Genomic DNA, 22,334 nt, shown 5'->3' with positions numbered 1-22,334 from the left:
GACCTCTGGCCACGCAAATCTGAATTATGGCTAACTGAGTGACATCTCATTTCTGCTGTGCACCTGAGACGATGGTGATTAGATCTCCTTGAAGGGAGATAACAGAGTGCAGCATATGCAGCATATGCACAGCTGAGGGTGATGAAACAGCAGCCTGAGCCAGCATTGATTGGTCCGTGGAACACAAAATAATAAATTATGGAAATGGAAATTGTGATCAGGTCTTTCATACTTGACCCCCACATTTACCTTAAAACCAACATCTATGACTGTTAGATGTAGAGAGACTTTAGGCTATGACCTCTGAACAATGACAACCATTTTCATGACCTAATTATGCTATTGATTAGCCTACATTGTGCTCTAATAAGGTTTCTGTCTGATTAGGCCGTGCTTGTTTTATCCTATTTTGCCTGAGGTTAGGCCATGCCTCCACCTCCAGTTTCATCAAACCAAAGAGGAGCTCTGAAAGAGATTTGGACACCTGAATTCAGACAAACGGCAAACTTTTTATGCTCTATTTCTAATCCATTTGAATTGAATCAAAGGTCTGAACCCACCATACATGATTTTTTTTTAACGTCATTGCATGAAATCAAAGGCTCACCAGGTACAAAAATGTCTGCAAGTTATGCACAAACACACATGAAAAGTGGGAAAATAATCCGTAGTCATTGAGTTAAATAATAAAACATTTACTGCTACTACTAATATTAAGCTCAAGTGCTTAAGTCTTGCCACAGGCTACATATTTGTGGCACCCCTAAACCTTTAAGATTTTTAACCTACTCAAATAAATGTGGCCTTCGGCTCTATACCAAGATGGGTGTGTCCTTTCGCAAGTCTCCTGAATCTGATAACAATAGGATCCCACCTCTTCGGTTTTGGCTTTTGGCTGGCAGTGCTTTGAGGAATTCAGGAGCCCACCCTCTCAGGAGAAATACCTTAGATACAGTTCTATAAATACATGTTGTTGTGTGAGATTATCACGTAAATGTATTCACACTGTTGAGATCCTACCATGTCTGTTTTTCCCCCCACTATTTTAAATCGTTTTGTTGAATTATGAGAAAGGAGGAGGACCGTGTAGTGCTCCAGGTTTTGTTTCGGCTCTCCGCCTCTTTAAGTCTGCACCACATCTGAAAGTTTGGTCCTTTGTCGTTTGCACCGCAGTGAGTGCTCTGCTCCACATTTTGCTTGGCTTGGCTGTTCTCACCACACGGGCGCTCACCCGTGGCTGCGTAAAAAGCCGCTGCGCACCGCTTCGGAAATGTAGTTTTGCGCGTTCCCGGCGGTCTCCAAAAAATGGACCTAAAATCCGAACTCCTGAAGTCCATCTGGTACGCTTTCACGTCGCTGGACGTGGAGAAGTGCGGGAAAGTTTCCAAGTCGCAGTTAAAGGTAAGGAGAATTTTAGTGCGAGACGTTTTTAAGATCAGGAAACTGAGACCGAGGGGCGTCCGCTGGAGAGAGCACAGAGACATAAACGCTTTATATTCTCGCAGTTTTACTTTGGTCATCACTTCGACTCTGTCTAAAGTCAGAACTCAAACGTAGTGGTGTGTTCGTGTGGTGGCATACTGTGCGTGAATTCGTGTTGTAATCAGAGGAACATGAGCCACGCAGACACATTAAAAAGCTCGCACTCAAATCCAGATCTTTTCAGACATTAACAGGCGTTTAGCCTGTTCAAAGTGGAGGTGAAAGTCCAACCTTATCTTGTGGCCTTGATACCACACAAAATTGTCAGGGTTTTTAAATAAAAGACGAACATTATGTTTTGCCTTCTTTTCCCCTCATTAGGTTTTATTTTGCCTGTTAACTTGCTTTCCCTCCACTCCCTGCATGCCTGACTGACCCCCCCTTTGGTTAGAAGAATCCAGGGAAATAGCAGAAAGCTGCCCTGACATGCTTACTCACTGGTGACTAGCTGCCTGTGCTTGTGAGCGTTTGTTTGCTGATATGTGAAGAAACAAGGGAGTGTGCGGGAGATGTGCCGAGTTTTATCCCTCCACTTGTGCTGTATGTCTGTTTTAATTCCCCAGGTGCTGTCCCACAACTTGTATACAGTGTTAAACATCCCACATGATCCCGTTGCTCTGGAGCAGCATTTCCAGGACGATGATGATGGACCAGTGTCTAATCATGGCTACATGCCCTACCTCAGCAAGTACATACTGGATAAGGTAATGTAAAAAATACGATCTAAGCAAAGGATTTTCCTTCAGCTGCAGTTATACTCGTATTTATGTTGTTCAAAACTCTTACGAACACATCGTTGAGCAGTACCTTCACCCTCGATCTCATGCTCCTTCATTACCATGATCATTAACTTAAGAGTATGTTTACACTGCTTGCCAGCTGATCGTGCAGCACTGTGTGCCAGTCAGAAGTTGAAAGACATTCCCATTTCATGCAGTATTTACTCAGTTTTGAGTAACACTTGCAAAAACCTACAGTACCCAGCTAACTTAAAAAGAAATTCAGAAGTGACTAGTTGTTGGTTTTGGACTTGTTAAGAGATTTACTGAGAGGAGGAAAATATAGCCCTTATATCTATTTTACATTTTCCCTTTAATTTAACCTAGCTGTACCTGAATACTTCCAGTTAGTACTTTATTAACAGTTCAGCCAAACCTCCTGGGTTTTGTTTTGTCAGGTTTTTCTTTGTTTGTAACTATTGTTACATTTCTTAGAACCAGAAATGAAGATTACAAAGCGAGATTAGTTAGCAGGCTATCGTGATCTTAAAGTCAGACATTCCAGCGACAGAAAGGTCGACTCTCCTTTGACATTATGCTGAGACCGTGACGTGGTCGGGCAGTTTATGTTCAGAGTTCCAGTTTTGAACTGACTGAAAGCCCAACATTCTCTGCTGAAGGAATACGTGTTAGGTAGCCTAATAGTCACATTGTGCTTCAGAGCTGCCTTAAACCTTCGGCACAACAAGATGCTGGAAACATTCCTCAGAGATTATGGTGACATGATAGCATCACACAGTTGCTCCACATCTCCCATTCCACCAGATCACAAAGGTGCTCGATTGGATGGAGATCTGGTGGCTGTGGAGGCCACTTAAGTACAGTGAACTCTTTACCATGTTACAGAAACCAATTTGAGATTATTTGAGCTTCGTGACATGGAGCGTGGAAGCAGCCATCAGAGGATGTGTACACTGTGGTCATGAAGGGGTGGATATGGTCAGGGGAAAAAAACAAACAAACAAAAAAGTCTGGAATTTTTTAATTGCACGTGGAATTAGACTATTTACACTTTATGAAAACCTCTATCAAAAAACAGAAAATGTACTGGCAGAAAATCACCAGGACTTTTTCAATTTCTATAGCGCAGCTGGGTTCTTTTTACAGTGACTCTCAGGTAGGCCGCAATATTTCAGTTATTCTTAGTTGGTACTAAGGGGCAAAAGTGTGCCGAGAAAGTATTCCCACCACTATTGCATCAACAAAAAATACATGTCACAGCAGAAATCAAAACTCCTCAGACCAGAAAACATTTTTCCAATTATGTTTTGTCCTGTTTTGGTGAGCCTGTGTGATCTGATAGAAGTGTGGCCTTCTGCTGCCATAGCCCATCTATTTCAAGGTTTGACTGTTTCGTACATCCAGAGATGCTCTTCTCCATACCTTAGTTGTAATGAGTAGTTATTTTAATCACTGTTGACTTCCTATCAGGTTGAAGCAGTCAAGGGATTTTTTACCACTCGATGTTTTCTCTTTTTCTGACCATTCTCTGTAAACCCCAGAGAATGCTGTGCAGGGAATTCCCCGCAGATCAGCAGTTTTTTTGACATACTCAGACTATCTGGCACCAACAATTCAAAGTCACTAAAATCAACTTTCTTCCCCATTCTGATGCTCAATTTGCACTTCAGTAGGTCGTCTTGACTTAATCGTATCTATACACCTAAATGCATTGATCTGCTGCCATGTTATTTGTTATCTTATGTGCAGCGCTTTGTGACTCTGTCTAGAAAGGTGCTATATAAATTTTATTTATTTATCTATTTATGTGACTGGCTGATTAAATATTTGTGTTAATGAGAAGCCAAACAGGTGTATCTAACTAAATGAGTGTACCTCACTAGCAACATAGCAGTGGAAATGTGTGTCACATTGTCACAGGATTTTCCATGCACTCAGCTGGTGATATTTTTATGTTGATGCCAATGCTGCTGAAGTCTTTTTTACACTGTTAAGAGTTGTAGCTACCAGAACAACTGAGTTATTGTAACTTAATGATCTTCTGAAGCAATCAGTCTTATTTGCAGCAGCAGTGTTGTGTTTTACTCTTATATTTATATAAACTTTAGAGATCTTTGTAACCTGTTTCTTCTGACTGCAGTACGGAGTGTTCAGTCGAGTCCCATTTTATATAAGTGTGCACAGAGATTGAAGCAGAAAGCGTGAGTTAATCGAGAAAGATGATAACCAGTGTCATGATAAGAAAGCCAGGCAGTGTTGAACTTCCTTCGTAACACACCCCTCAGGAAACTAATAATCTTATGTAAAACTGTTTTAAAAAGTGCACTTTTAGTTTCAGTTCAGAGCATTTCCAGTTTTGCATTTCCAGGTCAAAGAGGGGATGTTTGATAAGGAGAAATTTGACGACCTGTGCTGGACAATGACCATGAAGAAGAACTTCAGAAGGGTGCCACAGGGGACACTGCTATCGGAAAGGGATTGCTTTAAGCTCTTCTGTTTATTCAACCTTCTGTCAGAGGACCGATACCCACTGGTGATGATACCAGAGGAGGTAACAGTTATAAAGAGTAAGGAGAGTGAAATGTGTTCATTAGGGTTTTCTTGAGAATGCTCAAATCCACAGTAATTATATTTTATGTCATTAATATGCTATAAATGCAAAAATGGACACGCATTGTACAACAAGTTAAACAATTCACTTTTGATTTAAAAGAAATCCGGCCAATAAAAAAACAATTTAAGAGAGTTAGAGGAACAAACACCAGCAACGCTTGTAGTTTTTAGACCCTGCTATACCCAAATACCCAAAAAGAAATATAATTCATGTGTAATGACAGAGTTAGGACAGTTTAAAGATTTTCTCAGTAGGAAAATACAAGTGCAAGTAAGTTAGTTAATGAGGCTCTTCCTTCCTGCACTTCCTCCATAATGCTTTTGGTTTCCTGTCGACAGAGATAAAAATAAACGGCTTCTGTAGAAGTCACTCAGTGAGCTCCTCGTGAAAAGTGATATCACAAAACCACAGAATACAATCTGTGTTGAGTCTGTATTTGCATTGTCGTTGCCATTAATATCTGCTTTTCGTGATGTGCAAAAACCTTCGTATACAAATATTTGAATGCTTCTAGGTGGAGTATCTCCTCAAGAAAATCTCCACTGCGATGAGCGAGGAGTGGGATGGGAAGCCCATGGAGGACTTACTATCCCAGGATGCAACAGTGTGGGAAGAGGGAATGTCCGTGTGGACCTTCCTGGAGGATATGAGTGCAGGCCGGCTGCTGAGGGTCACCAGCGCTGAGGCCTTCAGCCTGGCTTTAGATGAGGTGTTCCTGGAGATCTATCACAGCGTTCTCAAGAGAGTGAGTTATGCTGTGTCACTGGAGCCAATTTGACTGCTCCCTTGACATTTTTGTCTTTCTTTGTTCTTCAATTGATCCCTTGTTTTGCAGGGTTACATGTGGAAAAAGGGGCATGTGCGTAGGAATTGGACTGAGCGCTGGTTTGTGCTGAAGCCCTCCTCCATGGCCTACTATGTCAGCGAGGACTTAAAAGACAAGAGAGGGGATATCCAGCTGGATCAGAACTGTGTCATAGAGGTTGGTGAGGAAAACTCAGCATGTTTAACTCTTTATCAACCAACGCTGTGACTTACACATTTTTCTGTTTCAGTCTATTCCAGACAGGGAGGGGAAGCGCTGTCTGTTCTGTGTGAAAACCCACAGTAAAACCTACGAGATGAGCGCACCTGACCAGAAACAGAAAGTGGAGTGGACTCAAGGTGTGTAACTTATGTGTGTGCTCATTGGTTTAGTGTGGTTGAAATGTACTGAAGCTTATCATAGTGTATATAAATAATTCCAGGATCTTTCAGGAATATTGAGGCCACTTGTCAAACAATCTGTTTTATTGGTTGCTAATTATTTGTGTTTGTTTTGCCAATGATTCAGAAAACTTTCAGAAGTCAGCTGGAGCTTATAAAATGTTGACTAAGTCACAGTTACAGCCAGACTCAATAATGCTAAAATAGTTTTCCCTCAGTAGAACCTGTATGTTTTGGGTCATTATCCATTTGCACTGTGAAGTGCTGTCTAATCAGTTCTGCAACATTGGGGTGAGTCTGAGCAGAGTCCTGTAAACTCCACAATTCATCTTGCCACTTCTATCAGCAGTCACACCTTCAATAAACACTAGTGACTCAGTTCTTTGTCTCCACCATGTTTTACAGAGGATGTTGTATCATTCAGCTCTTGGGTGTTTTTCTACATCTCCAAATTAAACTCAATTTCATCTTTACAATATTTTTCAGAACGGTGCAGGCTCTTTTAGATTCTTGGTAATGTTTAACCTGACCTTCCAGTTCTTGAGCGTAACCAGTGCTTTGGACCTTGTTGTAAGCTCTCTGTATTTCCATTCGTGAAGGCACCTCTTGATTATAGACTTTAACAGTGATATCTCTACCTATACTCTGTTAGGTGTATTTTAGGTTTTCAGCCTAATGATGGCCTCCTTCATTTGCACTGATATCTCTTTGGGTCTCGTCTTTAAAATTACAGATATTATGTCTGCTTCATTTGTCATAAAATAACAAGGGGACTCACTGAAACTGCTTTTTAGCCAATTGTTGTTTTTGAGCATTTGAAAATGGAGGACTGTGTATAAAAATGGCTGTAATTCCTAAAGAGTTAATGCATTATTTTTTCAAAAACCTTTGAATTAATGGTGAAAGTCTGTACTTCAGTCACGTCTTGATTGTTTAATTTAAAATCTACTGTGGTGTTGGACAAAGATAAAGCACAAAAATGGTCTCTGTCCAACAAATTTTGGCCCTAACTCTAAAAGTCTGGTAACTATATAAAAACTGCTTTCAGCCATGACTCAGTGCCATTAACTTCCACAAGAGCTTAAAAGAAGCATTATAGAATGCAGCTGTCTACAAATGGAGAAAATCCAGGACTTTTTCTTTTTATCAGAAGGAGTTTTAAGAGTTGAGAAAAAAGAAGCAATGACCAAAAACACTGCACAACACTGTTAAGCGTGATGCAGGGAGCATCATGATTTTGGGTTATGTTTACAGTTTTCTGCAAGTCTGATAAGCAGCTGCAAGAAAAGGTGTTATGGAGGTTGTTGATTGTAAATGATATTTAACTGGTTAGTGAAATCGAGAGCTCATTTACTGCTTCCTGTAATAACAAATTGTTTGCCTATGATTGTGACTGAGATAAGGAGCCACATTTCATGAATAATAGGTTCAAACATCTTGGTAATTCGAAAAGAGGTCACAAACAGAGAGGCACAAAACACCTCTTCTACAAAAAACGACAGAAGTACAAAGTTTGGGTTAAAGTGGCCATAACTATTTTTTTTTACAGCTCTGTCTTGTAACACTGAGACGCGTCAGTCTTTTTTTTTTTCATGAAAAAATGTTGCCATGGCTTTCTCATGTAAAAACAAAGTGTACATGTAGTTGGTATCTTTGCTTTGTTCGTAGGCTGTTCATTCTATTTATAGCAGCAAATGTGGTGTCTGTAAAGATTAATGATAGTGTGGCAGCTGATCCAGGTGACAATGAAGGTGATGATGAGGGTTTGCTAAGATGCAACTCAAAGAAAGAAGTATTTTCTGAGGGAAGCTATAAAGGAATTTATTGTTTTTTAATTATTTTCTATAGCAAGCCAACGAACCTACATTACTATTTTTATGTATTTTTTCACCATCCAGCCATTCAAACAGCCCTCCGTCTTCAGAGTGAGGGAAAGTCTTCCCTCCACCATGAACTCAAACTGAAGAGACGGATCCAGCGGGAAAACAGTCAGCGGGAACGCAGCCGGAGCGCCCGCAGCAGCTGCAGCAGCAGGGGCAGCCAATCTGATGACTTGACTATCCATGAGACGGAGAAGACAGAAAAAGAAAAAGACAAACAGGACTTAGAGATTGAAAACATTATCAAGGTAAGTGAGGGCTAAAAGAATTTTTTTTTTTCTTTTTTTTTTAAATATTTATTTAATTACGTCATGCACCAAACTATCTGTGGTAGTGATTATTTAACTAATTCATAGTGGCACTGGGCAGCTGCCAGTTCAGTTCATTTTGTCCATTTAAAAAGTACCATTCATAATCACTGGCCACATTTTTGTTAGATACACCTGTTGAGCTGCTCATTAGGTCAAATACCTAATCAGCCTATCACATGGCAGCAGCTCAATGCATTTAGGCATGTATACATTGCTAAGACGACCTGCTGAAGGTCAAAGGTCAAAGGGGATTTAAATGACTTTGAACATGCATTGTTGTTTGTGTCGGACAGGCTTGTCTGAGTATTTCAGAAACTGTACAATCATCTAACGGGTTTATAGTAAATGGTCTGAAATGGAGGAAATCTCCAGTGAGCAGCATTTCTGTGGGAAAAAATCTCTTGTTGGTGCCAAAGATCAAAAGCGGAATGAGCAGATTACTTACAGCTGTAAGGAAAGCAACATGAAGTTATCCAGAAGAGCACCGCTGAAAGCACAATACGTCGAACCTCGAAGCTGATGGCCTACAACAGTGAAGACAAAACCAGGTGTCACGACTGTCAGCTAAGAACAGGAAACACAGTTTACACAGGCTGACCACAATTGGATAACAGAAGACTGGAGAAGCATCGCCTGTTTTGATGACTCTAAAGTTCTAGACCATGAACATGATAACAAGCTCACTGTACTCAAATGGCCTCCACAGTTACCACTTCTCAATCCAGAAGAGCATTTTTGGGATGGTGGAATCACATCATGGATGTGTAGCTAATGTGTGATGCTATCCTGTCAATATGGGCAACTCAAACTTGTTCAATCTATGTCATGAAGAATTAAGGTAGCGCTGAGGGCAAAAGGGGGTCAAACCAAAGTTAGCTTAGCAAAGTTAACCTAATGAAGTGACTGGTGGTGAGTGTAGCAATTCATCTTACTAGTAACTACAATCAAAAAACAATCAATTCTCAAAAGTTCACCTACATCCATGTAGGCCCTGTTATTAGCTCCAGTTGTAGGCGCTGTACTTTCCACACCTACATACGTATGAAGACTTCAAAGGCCACCTTAGTTACAAGAGAAAACACAGTTTGTTGGCAGAAACCTCAAAATGTAATGCCATTTCGCTCTGTTAGCAAAAGCTGCTATGTCCACAGCATCACCAATCAAATAAGGTCATGTGACTTTCAAAGAGTTCGGGGCACATTTATCAGTTAATTCAAGCTATCGTCATTATGTTTGCCATCTCCACGCACTACTTTTTGTTTTAACTTACTAGGCATTAATAAGGTCACCAATAGGTATTTATTTTTTGGTTATTTCTTTTAATACATCATCCTGTTGAATATTAATTTCATATTTATGGTGAGCACAGTGTGTGGTGTAGTTATATTCTATGCCTTCTGTTTATAGTTTATTCTGTTACTCTTTATCAATAAGTTGTACAACCACATACAGTCTTATTCTGTGTCAGTGCATGTGGTTGTACTGTGTGGTTACTGTTTACCAGTTTGTTTGTTATTTCATTTTCCTGCTTTCATCATTTGTAATGTTTCTAGCTGCACCTTTTGTGATTCTGCAATTGTTTCCTACATCTTGTCCAAAGTGATGGACTTTGATGTTTCTGGGGGAAAAGAAAACACAAGGAATTAATATAGAAGCGTAACTAAAAACACGCAAAAGGATTTAGAGGCGTTTGCATGTTAAGTCTTCATGCGCTCATGTTTAAGGTAAATACAGAGAAGTGTCACCTGCTGGATGAAAACACCACCAAATAATGGCTTTTTCATCTGTGTTTCACAGCATGCACGGGAACTGGAAACTCGCCGAAGGGAGGCAGAGGAGAGAGAGAGGAGGAAACAGAAGGAGGTGCAGATGGAACTGGAAAGACAGCTGAAAGAGGCTGAGATGGTAAAAAAAAAAAAGTTTTCCACTTGACACCATTTATGTACAGAGTCTTTTCTCCTTGATTTCGATCTTTGAGAACTGCAGCAAAATGTTGATTATCATTATAAAATTCACACCTAGTCTTTAATGATTTGGAAAAATGGTTATGACATTCCAGGAAAAGGTGATTCAGGAATAGGTCAGTTTATACCGCTCTGTTGGTGCATCTGTTTATGTAGCTGTGTGTGTGTGCATAGATAAAAGACAGCATGCAGGCGGAGATGCAGGAGAAGGAAAAGGAGGCTGAGCAACACAAGAAGAGGATCAGGGAGCTGGAGCTGACACAGCTGCAACTAGAAGCTGCCCTTAATATGGAGATCCAGGCTCGGCTGGAAGAGGAGAGGGCCAGACTGGAGCTTGAGCAGTAACAATGGATTTCTAACTCCTATTATGGCCTTTTATTATTTTATTTGTGATGGACATCTGAGGTATCCATGAGAAGTATTAACATTTTCAGTTGCTTCTTCCCTTTCTCCCCTCATTCAGGTTGCTGCAGGCTGAAGATGAAAAGAGGAAACATTTCCAGCTCCTCCAGGAGCAGCAACGTACAATGCAAAACCTCAGCCCCATACAGGAGCTGTCAGATGGCAGTCCCGATGAGGACACCCCCTCAGCGCTAAACTCTGCCTCTCAGGAGCTCCAGGATCTGCAGGCATCTCGCCAAAGAAGCCACCAGCGTCTGGAGGTGAACAAGTTTGTTTTGACTGGCTTTGTGAGCAGCATCTTATTTAATGCTCTTCTAAAACAACACTGATGAGGATGCTGCATGATTTTTGTTTCCAGGAGGTTCAGGAGAGGCTGAGGAATGCCAGTCAACATGTACGGCACTGGAACATCCAGCTGAACCGACTGATGACCCCCATCACTCCTGCAGGTGCGGTATTCGCTTTGCCTCTTTGCAGCACAGACTTCTGGAACAGAGTGTTAGTACAGTTAATAACAGCGTAGATCATATAATCTGTCAGATAATTGCATTAAAATGCTACAAAAGGAACCTACCCCAAACATGTCAAGAGATCCAGTTCAGTGACTCGAATGAAAGAATCTGACTCACCTCAAGTTAATTAAAATTAAAACTAAATCTTAATATGATTTAAACATGTAAATCTTAAAATAAAAAATAACCGCATGCACAGTTGTTACAGGCTGCAAACATGTTTTATACTGCTCTGAAGTCTGGGACTGCATCATAAGAGGCATAAGGGACCTCACCGTAGTCCCATGAAGACTCAAGATGAGTGTTTTCACGGCTGCCATCTTGGTGTTTTGAAATCAGATATGATGAATGAAGGGAAGAACTGTAGTTAAACTGTCTGTTAAGCTTCTCAGTCATCCAGGTCATCGTAGTCTAAGGAGCTTGGAAAGAAAAGCGTCTGGACTTCTTTAAGTTTCTTGAAGAGCGTTTCACCTCTCATTCGAGAAGCTTCTTCAGTTCTCTGAAGACGTTCTGAGCTGAAGAGGCTTCTCAGATGAGAGGTGAAACATCTTCAAGAAACGTAAAGAAGTCCAGGTGCTTTTCTTTCCAAGCTCCTTAGACTGTAGTTAAACTTCACACACTGGACTTGTCAGTCACACATCCTTCGCCAGTAAGCATTCCCAGAATGATCTTTCCCCTTCTGACGCTTAGAGTGACCAAATATGTGCAAAATGGACAATTCAACCACTGTGTCAGTCTTTCATTAAATATGACATGAAACAAATGAGCCATTAAATTTGTCACGAAGGTGTTCACCTAATTCCAGGCAAATGGTTGTGTTTCCATAGACTTCTATGGGAAGTCTTTTTGCACTTTGACATTTGTTTTACTTTTCAGATCTGTAACTTTTATACTGTATGTGTCTTGGATAGGAGTCTATGGGGACTTACTTGCTTTTAGCACGTTTAGCAGTTGATGTTGGCTTCTTTTTTCAGCACTGGAGCTTCCTGCTCATTGAAGACTTATCTAAAAGGAAATGCTTAATCCAAAATGGCATTTTAAGGGCTTGGATTAATGTCAATTTCAGCAAATATTCTTTCTTATGATAAGAGAACATGGATCTCTGTCAGTGATAACTTCTGACTTTATAACTCAAATTTTAAGAAAGAGCTTCACTGCTAAGCTCTCATCTGTGTGGGGTTCAAATCCCTTATTCAGATCAAGATTTTATGTGACATTATATTGGCAAAAATGAAATTTACTTGAATAATGTGAGTACTGGAGTAAGTACTTGAGTAATTTTTGAATAACTCTTTAATTTTGTAGTGTGCATATTTTATGAATAATGATGTTTCAATACTTTAATCTACTGAATAAGTAAGAAATAGACTTGAATAATCTTTTTACTTTAAAAAGGGAAATTGTGTACAATCTTTTATTCTCCAAAATGCACATAATAAAAATGTTTTTGGGGTGTACTTTTTAAAAACCAATTGCTTCTTACCTGATGCATGCTATAACTTTCAGCAAAACTGAACTAAAATTTGTTAACAAGCTTACCAAATAAGAAATGTTTTGCAAATTTTCTTTGCAGAGCGTCTGGAAAGCCGCCTATTATCAAAGCGCACATGCCCTAAAAAGGAGGGAGCGCTGGCTAGTAATGAGTTCATCACTAAGTTTAAGATAAGAGTTGATCAGAACAGAGGCGATAATGAAAGTCTGGAGCATCAGTTGGAGGCTGCCAACCTGTCTGATGAATCGTTCGAGGCCCAGACAGAAGTCAACGGACAAATATGATCACAGACAATTTAAAAACGCGAGTTGAGAGTTAAGGGGGAAAAATTTTGTAATAAGTATATATTTGAATTGCACACTAAGATATAAAGTGATGGCAGCGAGACAGTGTTGCAGGATTTAATTAAAAACACATCTGACTAAGACCAACTGAAATTTAGTTTTGTATAATAAAGTTTATTCATGATTAATAAAACAAATTTGTAATATTTTTCCTTTTCCTTTGTCCATCTGAATCTCGCTACAGCTTAAATAAAAGACCAGAATGTATTTTGAATAAATTAAACTCTATTCTTGGTTTTTTTCTTTCTTTCTTTTTTTCTTGGTGGGTTTCCTTTGCAATCAAACCCAACATTATACAATTATATAGTATAGTAAGAAATATCCTTTAACTTAATTTAGCATTTTTTATTTTATTTTTGTTTTTATTGTTTTCACTTCAATTTTGTGCTTATAACATGTTTTAATCTAACATATTATGCAGTAAATTATTTTTGCAATAACCTAACAGGCCATTGTGGGAGCCAACATTCACTTATCAAAGACATATTTGTATATTCTGTGGGTTGCTTTATGGGTGCGTCATTTAGAAACATAAGTCACAACAGACTTCCACCGGAGAGTACTTAAAAATGTATTTTTATGTAAAAATATTTTAATTAACTACTATATTAAGAGAGAACCTATTGTTACATGGATTAATTGTACAAACTATAGAGAAATAAGTTAAAGCCTGCAACCTTTTATTCATTTTTAACTGTATTAATGTTTTTATACTGTTATCTGTTTCCTCAGTGTTTTTTAAACCATGTACTCCATCTATGAGTAAGAACATGAATAAATTCCTTTCCAAATTTGTAGGGTTTTTTTTCTAACTGTTTTAAGTATATATGTAACATTTCTTTACACACAAATGTAGGTATTCTGTGACTGATTTATTTTTTTTATTTTGACCATCCATCCATCCATTTTCTTTCGCTTACCCTGGGTGAAGTCATCTAAGCAGAGCAGCCCAGGCCTCCCTCTCACTAGCCACCTTTTATAGCTTATATATGGGAACTTCAAGGCGTTTCCAGGCCAGATGAGAGTTAAAATCTCTTCATCGTCTCCTGAGTCACCTCCAGGATGAAGCCCCCTTTTTTGCAGAACCTTATTTTGTATATCTTTATATTTTGTTTTGTGTGTGTGTGTGTGTGTACTTGTTCACATCCCCTAACGAGGACTTTTGAAGGAAGTGTAAAAGCTGCTGTTTTTCTTTCTTTCTTTCTTGTTATTTTGGGGTTTGAAGGTCTTTGATAGGGCTGAAATTACAATTTACAAATTTACAAATACAATTTGATCCAAGTGTAGGTAAATAGTAATGTGTTTTGAGACAGAGGTAGCAAAGGTACAGATATTCTGTACTTAAGTATAAGTACAGATACTAGTTTTAAAAACTACTCTAGTAAAAGTTGAAGTAGTGAAGCAACTTCTTTACTCAAGTAAAAGTGAAAAAAATACAGGCTCTGAAGTGTACTTAAAGTAAATGGCCTGTATTTTATAGCACCTTACTAGTCCCTAAGGACCCCAAAGCGCTTTACACAACCAGTCATCCACCCATTCGTGATGGCAAGCTACATTGTAGCCACAGCTGCCCTGGGGCGCACTGACAGAGGCGAGGCTGCCGGACACTGGCGCCACCGGGCCCTCTGACCACCACCAGTAGGCAACGGGTGAAGTGTCTTGCCCAAAGACACAACGATCGAGACTGTCCGAGCCGGGGCTCAAACCGGCAACCTTCCGATTACAAGACGAACTGCCAACTCTTGAGCCACGATCGCCCTGAAGAAAGTGAACTCTTTGGAGAACATTTCTACGGGCTGTTTTTGTGCAAAGCTCACTGAACCTTGTGATAATTAAATAATATTTTAGATAAATAATAATAATAGATAATAAAATTAATATTCTTAAGTTTTAATTATAATAAATTACCCTGCTGGAATCTCTTAAGTAGAAAATGAGCAGACATTGTAGAGGGTGACTTTGCCTCTGAACAGGAAAATGAGTAGGGAAGGGGTTAAAGTGGGATTCAGCAGGTGGGCGACCCTAAAATCAGTTGTAGTGGCTCCGTGTGGGGAAAAGGATCAACTCACAATAATTTCTAATGAGAGCTTCACTGGATTTTCTCAGTGTACAGGCTATAATCAGCTGACCTGCTGCTCTTTCTGAATTTACACAACTGAATTTGACTAGATATCAGCAGATATTTCATGAGCTATCCTGGCTGATTTCCATTCTCTTCACTGACAGTACATTGTTTGTGCGATCTTTATATTGGACACTATACAGTTGGTATGAAGGTGAAATTCTGTGAATGAATCTCAGCATCATCAGCTCAACTTCAAATTTATCTGTGTTACACCTGACCTAACCTCACTCTGACGACATCCATGTGTGTATATGCACGTAGTTTTTAAGTGCTGTATATGCAGCCAGTCGCATTCATGACAATATTTCTCTGTTGGAGTTGCAAGATCACAGGGTTATAATAGGAATTCTTTGGAATCAATTTCTTTGTTGTTGATGAATTAGTATCAGCGAAGATTGATTGAAATAGCAGCAAATCACACCATCAGTCTCCTTTAGGTACTTTATATTTTAAGGTGATTTTAAGGTAATGACCCTACAGTATGAGCGACAAAATCCTAACAATCAAACCATCCCCTAGCAGCAAGCACTTGGCGACAGCGGGAAGGAAAAACTCCCTTGTAACAGGAAGAAACCTTGGGCAGAACCAGGGTCAGAGCGGGGCAGCCATCTGCAATGACCAGTTGGGAGTGAGGGGAAGAATTAAGCATCTTTAGAATTTGATATTTTAGTTGCCTTTAGTTTAATTTCCATGTCTTCCATTATTTAGATTGAGCTCAGCTGTGTCTTCTTACCCTTATTCAAATCAATTTCAATTCAGTTTTATTCATATAGTGGCAAAACCACAACAATGGTTGCCTCAAGGCACTTCATATTGTACGGTAAAGACCCAACAATAAATCAAAAGAAAGAAAGAAAACCCCAACAATCATTATGACCTCTATATGAGCAAGCACTTACTCATGACCAAGTGACAGTGGGAAGGAAAAACTCCCCTTTAACAGGAAGAAACCACCAGCAGAATATGAATAGTTACATTCATTTCCTGGGTCGAATGGTTTGTACACTACCAGTCAAAAGTTTGGACACACCTTCTTGTAGATACTACCTGAGCAAATCAATGTATCAAGAAAGATATAGATACAGCCACCTAAAAGGGCTGCCTCGTTCCTGACGGATACCTGGTGGATTCCTGACTGATTGACGCCCCAAAGCAGAATTTATGAAAACCAGTGGTGCCTTGTGCATCCACCAGTGGGCATAGCGCTAATGGAAGTTCATTAACTTTCTACTCATAAATCAATGCATGTTTTTGCACTAATCAGGGTTACATAAATATAACAACAGAGGTTGTGCACACTAAACAAGCAAGATACAGAAGAAAATAAAAAGTGGTGCTTGCATTCTATGGTTTCCCGGAAAAATTAGTTAATTAGGAGGCTCTGGGACTGTGCTATTGGTAATTTTCACCATTTACATTTTCCAAATGAATTAACAGTCACAGTGGTACCTTTGCGATGTATTTTAATACTCTTGTTAAAATAATTTGCGCTGTGAAAGGGACACTTTACTTAGTTATCGGTGGAAAATCTCCATGTGCTTACAGGTAGGTTAATAGTGTTCAACCTGGTCTTAATGAGCACCTGTGCAAACTGCACTCCCTGCCTCCACAGAATACAATATCTTTCAACTATGTAAATCAGGAGATTATTAGCTGACACCAAATTTACACATTTTCTATATTGTTTCTTGGGATTATGCAATCTGAGCTTCATCATTATCCTACCACCTCTCAATCTGAATAGCCTCTGTTTAATTGCTGACATTCCCAAAGACTCAGCCCAAAGTTACACACACACACGCACATCAATCAAGTTGTCACTGGTGGAATACAGTATAATTAAGCTTGAGACAACGTTCGAGGACAGGACTGAAAATAATTTGAAAAGCAGTCAATGTCTAAAGAACAGCTTTTAAACCTTTATAATGGTTTAAAAGCTGGTTTAATGGTTTAAAAGCTTTATAATATATGAAAATACAGAGAAATTATGGGTCCACGCACACTTTTGCACCAAGAGTTTAAAGGAATGTTAAGAAAAAATTAAAATATTACGTTGCAACCTATGTATATATAGTGTAACTATTTATATATATATATATACACACACATATATATATATACACACACACACACATATATACACACACACACACATATATATATATATATATATATATATATACATATATATGTATATATATATTCCTACCCTTCTTTAATCATCTAGTTTCCTGTGCCAGATCTTCTATTGATCCACTGAGGCAGACATGTCAGAAACATGAACTAAAGCACATTTCTGTGTATAAGCAGGACTTTAAATTTTCATCAACAGCTACTTCAGAGGAAATTCTTCAATAAACTGCAATCAAAGGCTCAACTCAGAGGACAAAACCCAACCTGTTATAAACAGTGTGACAGCAAACTTTCTCTTGTGTAAAGTTACAAATAGGAGTAATTATCCACAGGACCTTTTATACATAATGAAGTTATATTCGGTCCTGTAGAAATTGTACATTTAAGCTATTTAGTTCTCTCTGTGATAACTCTGCTATGAATGCCTCTTATTAACTTTTTTACTTTTACAATCAGACAGCTCACTATGAGCAAACACTCAGCAACAGTGGGAAGGAAAAACTCCCTTCTGGAAGGAAAAAACCTCTGGTAGAACCAGGAAATCTGTTCAAACTGGTTGGGGGTTAGAGCAACAAATGCAAGTCTTCAGAGCATTTGCAGTGTGACTGTCTTCGTGCACACTTTAACCTGATTCAGTTTTCTTATTTGTCAAAATGCACCATGGGTAAAAAAAAAACACAATCTTTGAAATAGAAATGAAAGAGAATCCTCAGCAAAGATAAATTAAACAAGTTTTATTTTGATCAAATTTTATTTTAAGTAAAACATCTTTATTTGATGTCATCAGATAAAGACAGTTTTGAGGGAGCACCTGACCCAGCCCAAGCTCTCTATGAAGACGAGGAAAAACTCCCCAGGGGGCCAGATTGATGGGAAGAAACCTCGGGAAAGCCCATTCAAAGAGAGATCCCCTTTCCTGGGATGGCTGGGGGGGTTACAGGAACTCCAAGAAAGCAAAATTTTGATTTTATTTTTAATTGTCCCATTCTATCTATTCCTGTCCAACAGAAAAAAGAAAGCAAGTTACTACAATGTATCACACTTGCATGATAAGATGTGAATTGTGTGATTTGTGTGTTTGTGTGTGTTATCTTAGCCAGGGGTGATGCTGGAGCTCCTCCAGTGTTGGGCGCTTCTCCGGGACTTTAGTTAAGCATGCTTCCAAGAAATTCCGGCATTCTGGACAGAAAGAAAAGATAAAAAAGATGAAGATGATAGTTCTAGTGATCCAAGGCATCCGTGAATCTGGAAGTGTGAAGTTTTCTTACTTGTGGACAGACGCTTTTTGATGGTCAGTTTCTTGCTGAGGAACCTCTCGGTATCAAAGTCCCGTGCATGAACCGCTTCATACAGCACCACTCCCATTTGCCACACCGTGGTGGGTCCACACCTGTAGCAGCTCCTCCTGTACCACTCGGGAGGGGTGTGAAGAGGAGTACCTAACAAACAGACACAATTGCAATTTCTGCTAAAACAAAAGACACAAATTGTTACATCTGTGAAAAGCAGGAGCAGAATATGTTACCATAGAAGACGCGATACAGAGATCGCTGCTTAACAAAGCAGCTCAGTCCAAAGTCAATGATGCGAACACGAGGCACATCTGAGCCGGTCTCAATCAGAATGTTTTCTCCCTTGATGTCCCGATGAAAGATGTGTTTATCCTCAAGCTCCTTTGCAGCATCAACTAGTTGCTTCAGAATGACCTGGAAAAGATGAAAAAGACAATAATGACTTAATGCTTTTTTGCGCCTTGATTGAATGCTGTACAGTCTGAGGTTCTTCCAGTCAACCTACCTTGGCCTTGTCCTCTGGTAAAATTCTTCCATTTTCTGCTTTGTATTTTTGCAGGTCCACAGCGGGGACAGGTCTCTCCAGCACCAGGATCAGTTCTTTGCCAAGGTCGAACCACTCCAGCAAGGACACAGGTGCTGATGTTCCCACTGACCCTTCTGCTTCACCTGCAAGTTTCAGCATAATGGCCACTTCCACAGAGAGCTTCTTCCCATTTTCATCCTGAAATATTACAACAAAGTGAATGATGAGGAACGCCGCATTCAATCCAGTAATGTAAAACTGATTCAAGTGTTGGACACTTACCGCCACTTTGCAGTAGACTTTATTTCTGGGAATGTGTTTGATGGCAACCTAAAAGACACAGAGCATTGGTGAGCATTTCCTCAGTATGACATAATTAAAGGTGGAAACACAGCACACCTCTCAGCTTACGATATTATACATTATCTGCGTTACTGCCTGTCTTACTACCATCGCCTGAACACTTACAGGAAAACGATCTTCTATCCGGTAGCCAGCAAATACTGCTCCGCAGCCTCCTTCTCCGAGCTGGTGCTCCTCCACATATCTGGCTTCGAATTCACCTAAACAGACAAACATAAATCTTGTTTTACTACCGCTGTGACACAAATTACTCTCCTCTGTAGCCTAAATGTTCCTTTTGCTCTTCCCCTGAATATAAAATCCAGGCTGCTTGCTACTTACGTTTTTGGTCAGCCACTGATTTTTTGTCCTGGTCCACATTCCTTTTCTTTTTCTTGGGTGACTCTCTGTTGTCTCCCGCGGCCTTTCTTTTGCTGTTTTTCACACACACTGTTTTGTTGTTCAAGTCTGCAGATGTGGAAAACACCAAAAGCACATCAGCTCACTGGATGATGGACACAAATATCTCACAAACACTAAACACCAATATCTTAAACCTAGCAACCACACTTAGTCTGCCCCCTCACTCAACTAATTAGCCTACCTTTACCAGTGTCCAACGAGGAAGATGCTTGTTCCTTGTCACCGCTCATATGGTCAAGCAGTTTAGCCTTCTTTGGTTGGTTTGTTGTGCCCTCTCCATCTTGCACAACCTTGCGCTTCACTCCTTTGACCACATCTGAGCTGGTGGAAGGACCAGCCTGCTCAGCGACCCTCCTCCTTTTTATTGGGGTCTTCTTTTCAGAACTGGCCTTTCTTTTAGCAGTCCTGGTCTTACAATCTATAAACGACACCAACACAGTGGTGAAAAAGAGTCCCCGACATCAGGACTGGAAGCATTTCGATGGCAAAGAATTTGAAATTGCTATTGCTTAAATTATCACAAGTTTGTTCTTGAGATAAAAAACTGACCAGTGCGAATTGATAAGTGCGAATTGATACTAGGTTTACTAAGTCTTAGATCTTGATGACACTTGTTGGTCTGTTTTTACTGTTGAGTCCGAGAATAAACTTATTACATTATTTTACCAAACGACCGGTAACCTTTCTTTGATTAGACATCTTGTAATAAAGCTATTTTCAATCAAACATATGATTCAAATGCTCTAAAAATGATTCACACAGTGTCGACATTTTTAGGATTGTACATTCTGTTATTTGGATTTTACCAGGATTTGATTTTATAATTTTACTTACCTTGATCTCCTGAATCTTTATCTGCTGGAGTGGTAATTTTTCTTGTTTCCTTTGTCATTGTAATTTTGGAGAACTTTAAAATCGAAAATGTCACCGTAATGAGTTGATATTGAGTTAATATTCCTTCAAATGAGCGTCCTTCAAATGCTTGACGTTTCTAACTGAGTTCTGTAAGTGAGCTTTATAAGTAAACTCTGGAAACTACGGCAACACAACATAGAATCTTGCCTTTAGGTGACATCACTGACTGCCAGTAGTTCAAAGTAGTTTACAGAAAAACAATCTGGCAGACAAAGCCATAATATTTCATATAATTCAATCATTTCATATCAATTAAACAGTTTCTTTCATTGTCTTTTCATCATTTGTATAAAGATCTCATGTATGGATGACACTATGAAGATTTCTGGTTGACCACACACTAATAAGCACAGTGTCAGCTACATTGTCATCTGATTTAAAGTCTTTATTATTGTACATTTAACTGTCATGGTATTGAGTCTGTGATCCAGTGTTTTTTTGTTTGTTTAATTTATATGCATTGATTATTCTTTTGGTTCTCTTTGTTTTCTTCTTGTGTTATATTCTTAGGCTTTAGGTTTCTGTTACTTTGCTTTGCCCCTGTGTCCCACATGTCATGTCTAGTCACTCTTGTTTCCATGTTCCCCATTTCTTCCCAGTCAGTCAAGTATCAATGTCAACTCTGTGTCTTTGTAAATGTCGTCTCTTGTTTGCTGTTTTACTTTGATAGTCTCTTGTGCTATGTTAGTGTTTTCAGTTTTCCTCCCACTGGTCTCGTTGTTTGTGATTTCTCCCAGCTGTGCTCTCCTCCTGTGTCTTATTCCCTCATTTATCCCTCTGTGTATTTAAGCCCATTGTCTTCCTCTGTTTGCTGCTGGGTTGTCTGTGTATCATCCATGACATGTCTCTTGTTCCAGGTTATCATTTGTTGTGTTCCACGTCTCAGATCTTTAGTTTCTTTATATTTGTTTCTACTTCCCTCCCCGTTTAGTTTTTGTTACTTTAGTCTTTATATTCCTGCATTTTTGTTTGTAGTTTTGTGCTGCCTCAATAAAAGGCACATTTTTAGTTTAAGTCCTCGTCAGCCTCTGCATTTGGCTCCTATCTCTCTTCACTCCACACATCTGCCAGAGCAGCCATGATATTAACTTTCTTGTTATATCAAACGACAGACCAGTGAAAGATAAAGGGATAAAAACAGAGTGTGTGTACTGGCTATCTGAGATCAAATATAACAGATTTTTATAAAGGAGTTGTTAACTGTATTTATTCCAATTAAATTAAATAGCAAATGCAGCTACAATTTCAGTGAGATTCATTCCTGACTTTCTACTGCTGTGGCTGAAAGTATACACCAAGCATTATCACTGTAACTGATGTAAATATTGGACTTGGAGGGGATTCATCTGATAGACTGATGCAAACAGAACTGTGAATCTCCCAATTTTCATTTTTTTCTGAAAGAAAAAGTTGGTTACTGTATCACATTTAATGGCAAGATGTGAATTCAGCATGTGTGTGTGTGTGTGTCAGAGATGAGTTTATCTGAGTCAGGGGTAAAGCAGGAGGTCCTCCAGCATTGGGCACGTCTCCAGGACTTTGTTAAAACTTGTTTTCAAGACATCTGGAATGAACGAAGGACAAGAGAGATGAAGATGATAATTCCAGTGATCCAAGCGATCACCATGATT

The 22,334-nt window shown here is 39.3% G+C and overlaps 2 protein-coding genes across 2 annotated transcripts; one reads left to right on the top strand and one right to left on the bottom strand.

Moving 5' to 3' along the window:
- The first annotated feature begins 942 nt into the window (after positions 1–942).
- Positions 943–13,738, top strand: def6c (DEF6 guanine nucleotide exchange factor c). Its single transcript, XM_003452012.5, has 12 exons — positions 943–1,401; positions 2,046–2,186; positions 4,591–4,773; positions 5,351–5,581; positions 5,672–5,818; positions 5,892–6,000; positions 7,941–8,170; positions 10,031–10,138; positions 10,372–10,538; positions 10,661–10,859; positions 10,958–11,048; positions 12,685–13,738. Exons 1-12 carry the CDS (start codon positions 1,306–1,308, stop codon positions 12,885–12,887), a joined length of 1,905 nt encoding a protein of 634 aa, XP_003452060.1. The 5' UTR covers positions 943–1,305; the 3' UTR covers positions 12,888–13,738.
- Positions 13,739–17,962: 4,224 nt separating this feature from the next.
- On the bottom strand, positions 17,963–22,098 carry LOC109195094 (serine/threonine-protein kinase pim-1-like). The gene is made up of 9 exons (XM_019346534.2): positions 20,623–22,098; positions 19,970–20,206; positions 19,708–19,833; positions 19,492–19,586; positions 19,306–19,353; positions 19,003–19,221; positions 18,731–18,911; positions 18,474–18,644; positions 17,963–18,384 (listed from the first exon to the last, which is right to left on the bottom strand). The coding sequence occupies exons 1-9, from the start codon at positions 20,678–20,680 to the stop codon at positions 18,293–18,295; spliced, it is 1,227 nt and encodes a 408-aa protein (XP_019202079.1). The 5' UTR covers positions 20,681–22,098; the 3' UTR covers positions 17,963–18,292.
- Between the last annotated feature and the right edge of the window lie 236 nt (positions 22,099–22,334).

This window comes from Oreochromis niloticus, linkage group LG17 (assembly GCF_001858045.2).
Source record: "Oreochromis niloticus isolate F11D_XX linkage group LG17, O_niloticus_UMD_NMBU, whole genome shotgun sequence".
NCBI lineage: Eukaryota > Metazoa > Chordata > Actinopteri > Cichliformes > Cichlidae > Oreochromis > Oreochromis niloticus.
Note: the sequence above shows the minus strand (reverse complement) of the source record. Positions and strands in the feature narration are given on the sequence as shown.

Coding starts and splice junctions, on each gene's coding strand:
- LOC109195094 (XM_019346534.2), bottom strand. CDS start 20,680: ATGACAAAGGAAACAAGAAAAATTACCACTCCAGCAGATAAAGATTCA. Junction 19,834..19,969: donor CTCGTTGGACACTGGTAAAG/GTAGGCTAATTA, acceptor CCACATCTGCAG/ACTTGAACAACAAAACAGTG. Junction 18,385..18,473: donor CAAAAAGCGTCTGTCCACAA/GTAAGAAAACTT, acceptor CTTTCTGTCCAG/AATGCCGGAATTTCTTGGAA.
- def6c (XM_003452012.5), top strand. CDS start 1,306: ATGGACCTAAAATCCGAACTCCTGAAGTCCATCTGGTACGCTTTCACG. Junction 2,187..4,590: donor GCAAGTACATACTGGATAAG/GTAATGTAAAAA, acceptor TTGCATTTCCAG/GTCAAAGAGGGGATGTTTGA. Junction 10,860..10,957: donor GAAGCCACCAGCGTCTGGAG/GTGAACAAGTTT, acceptor TTTTGTTTCCAG/GAGGTTCAGGAGAGGCTGAG.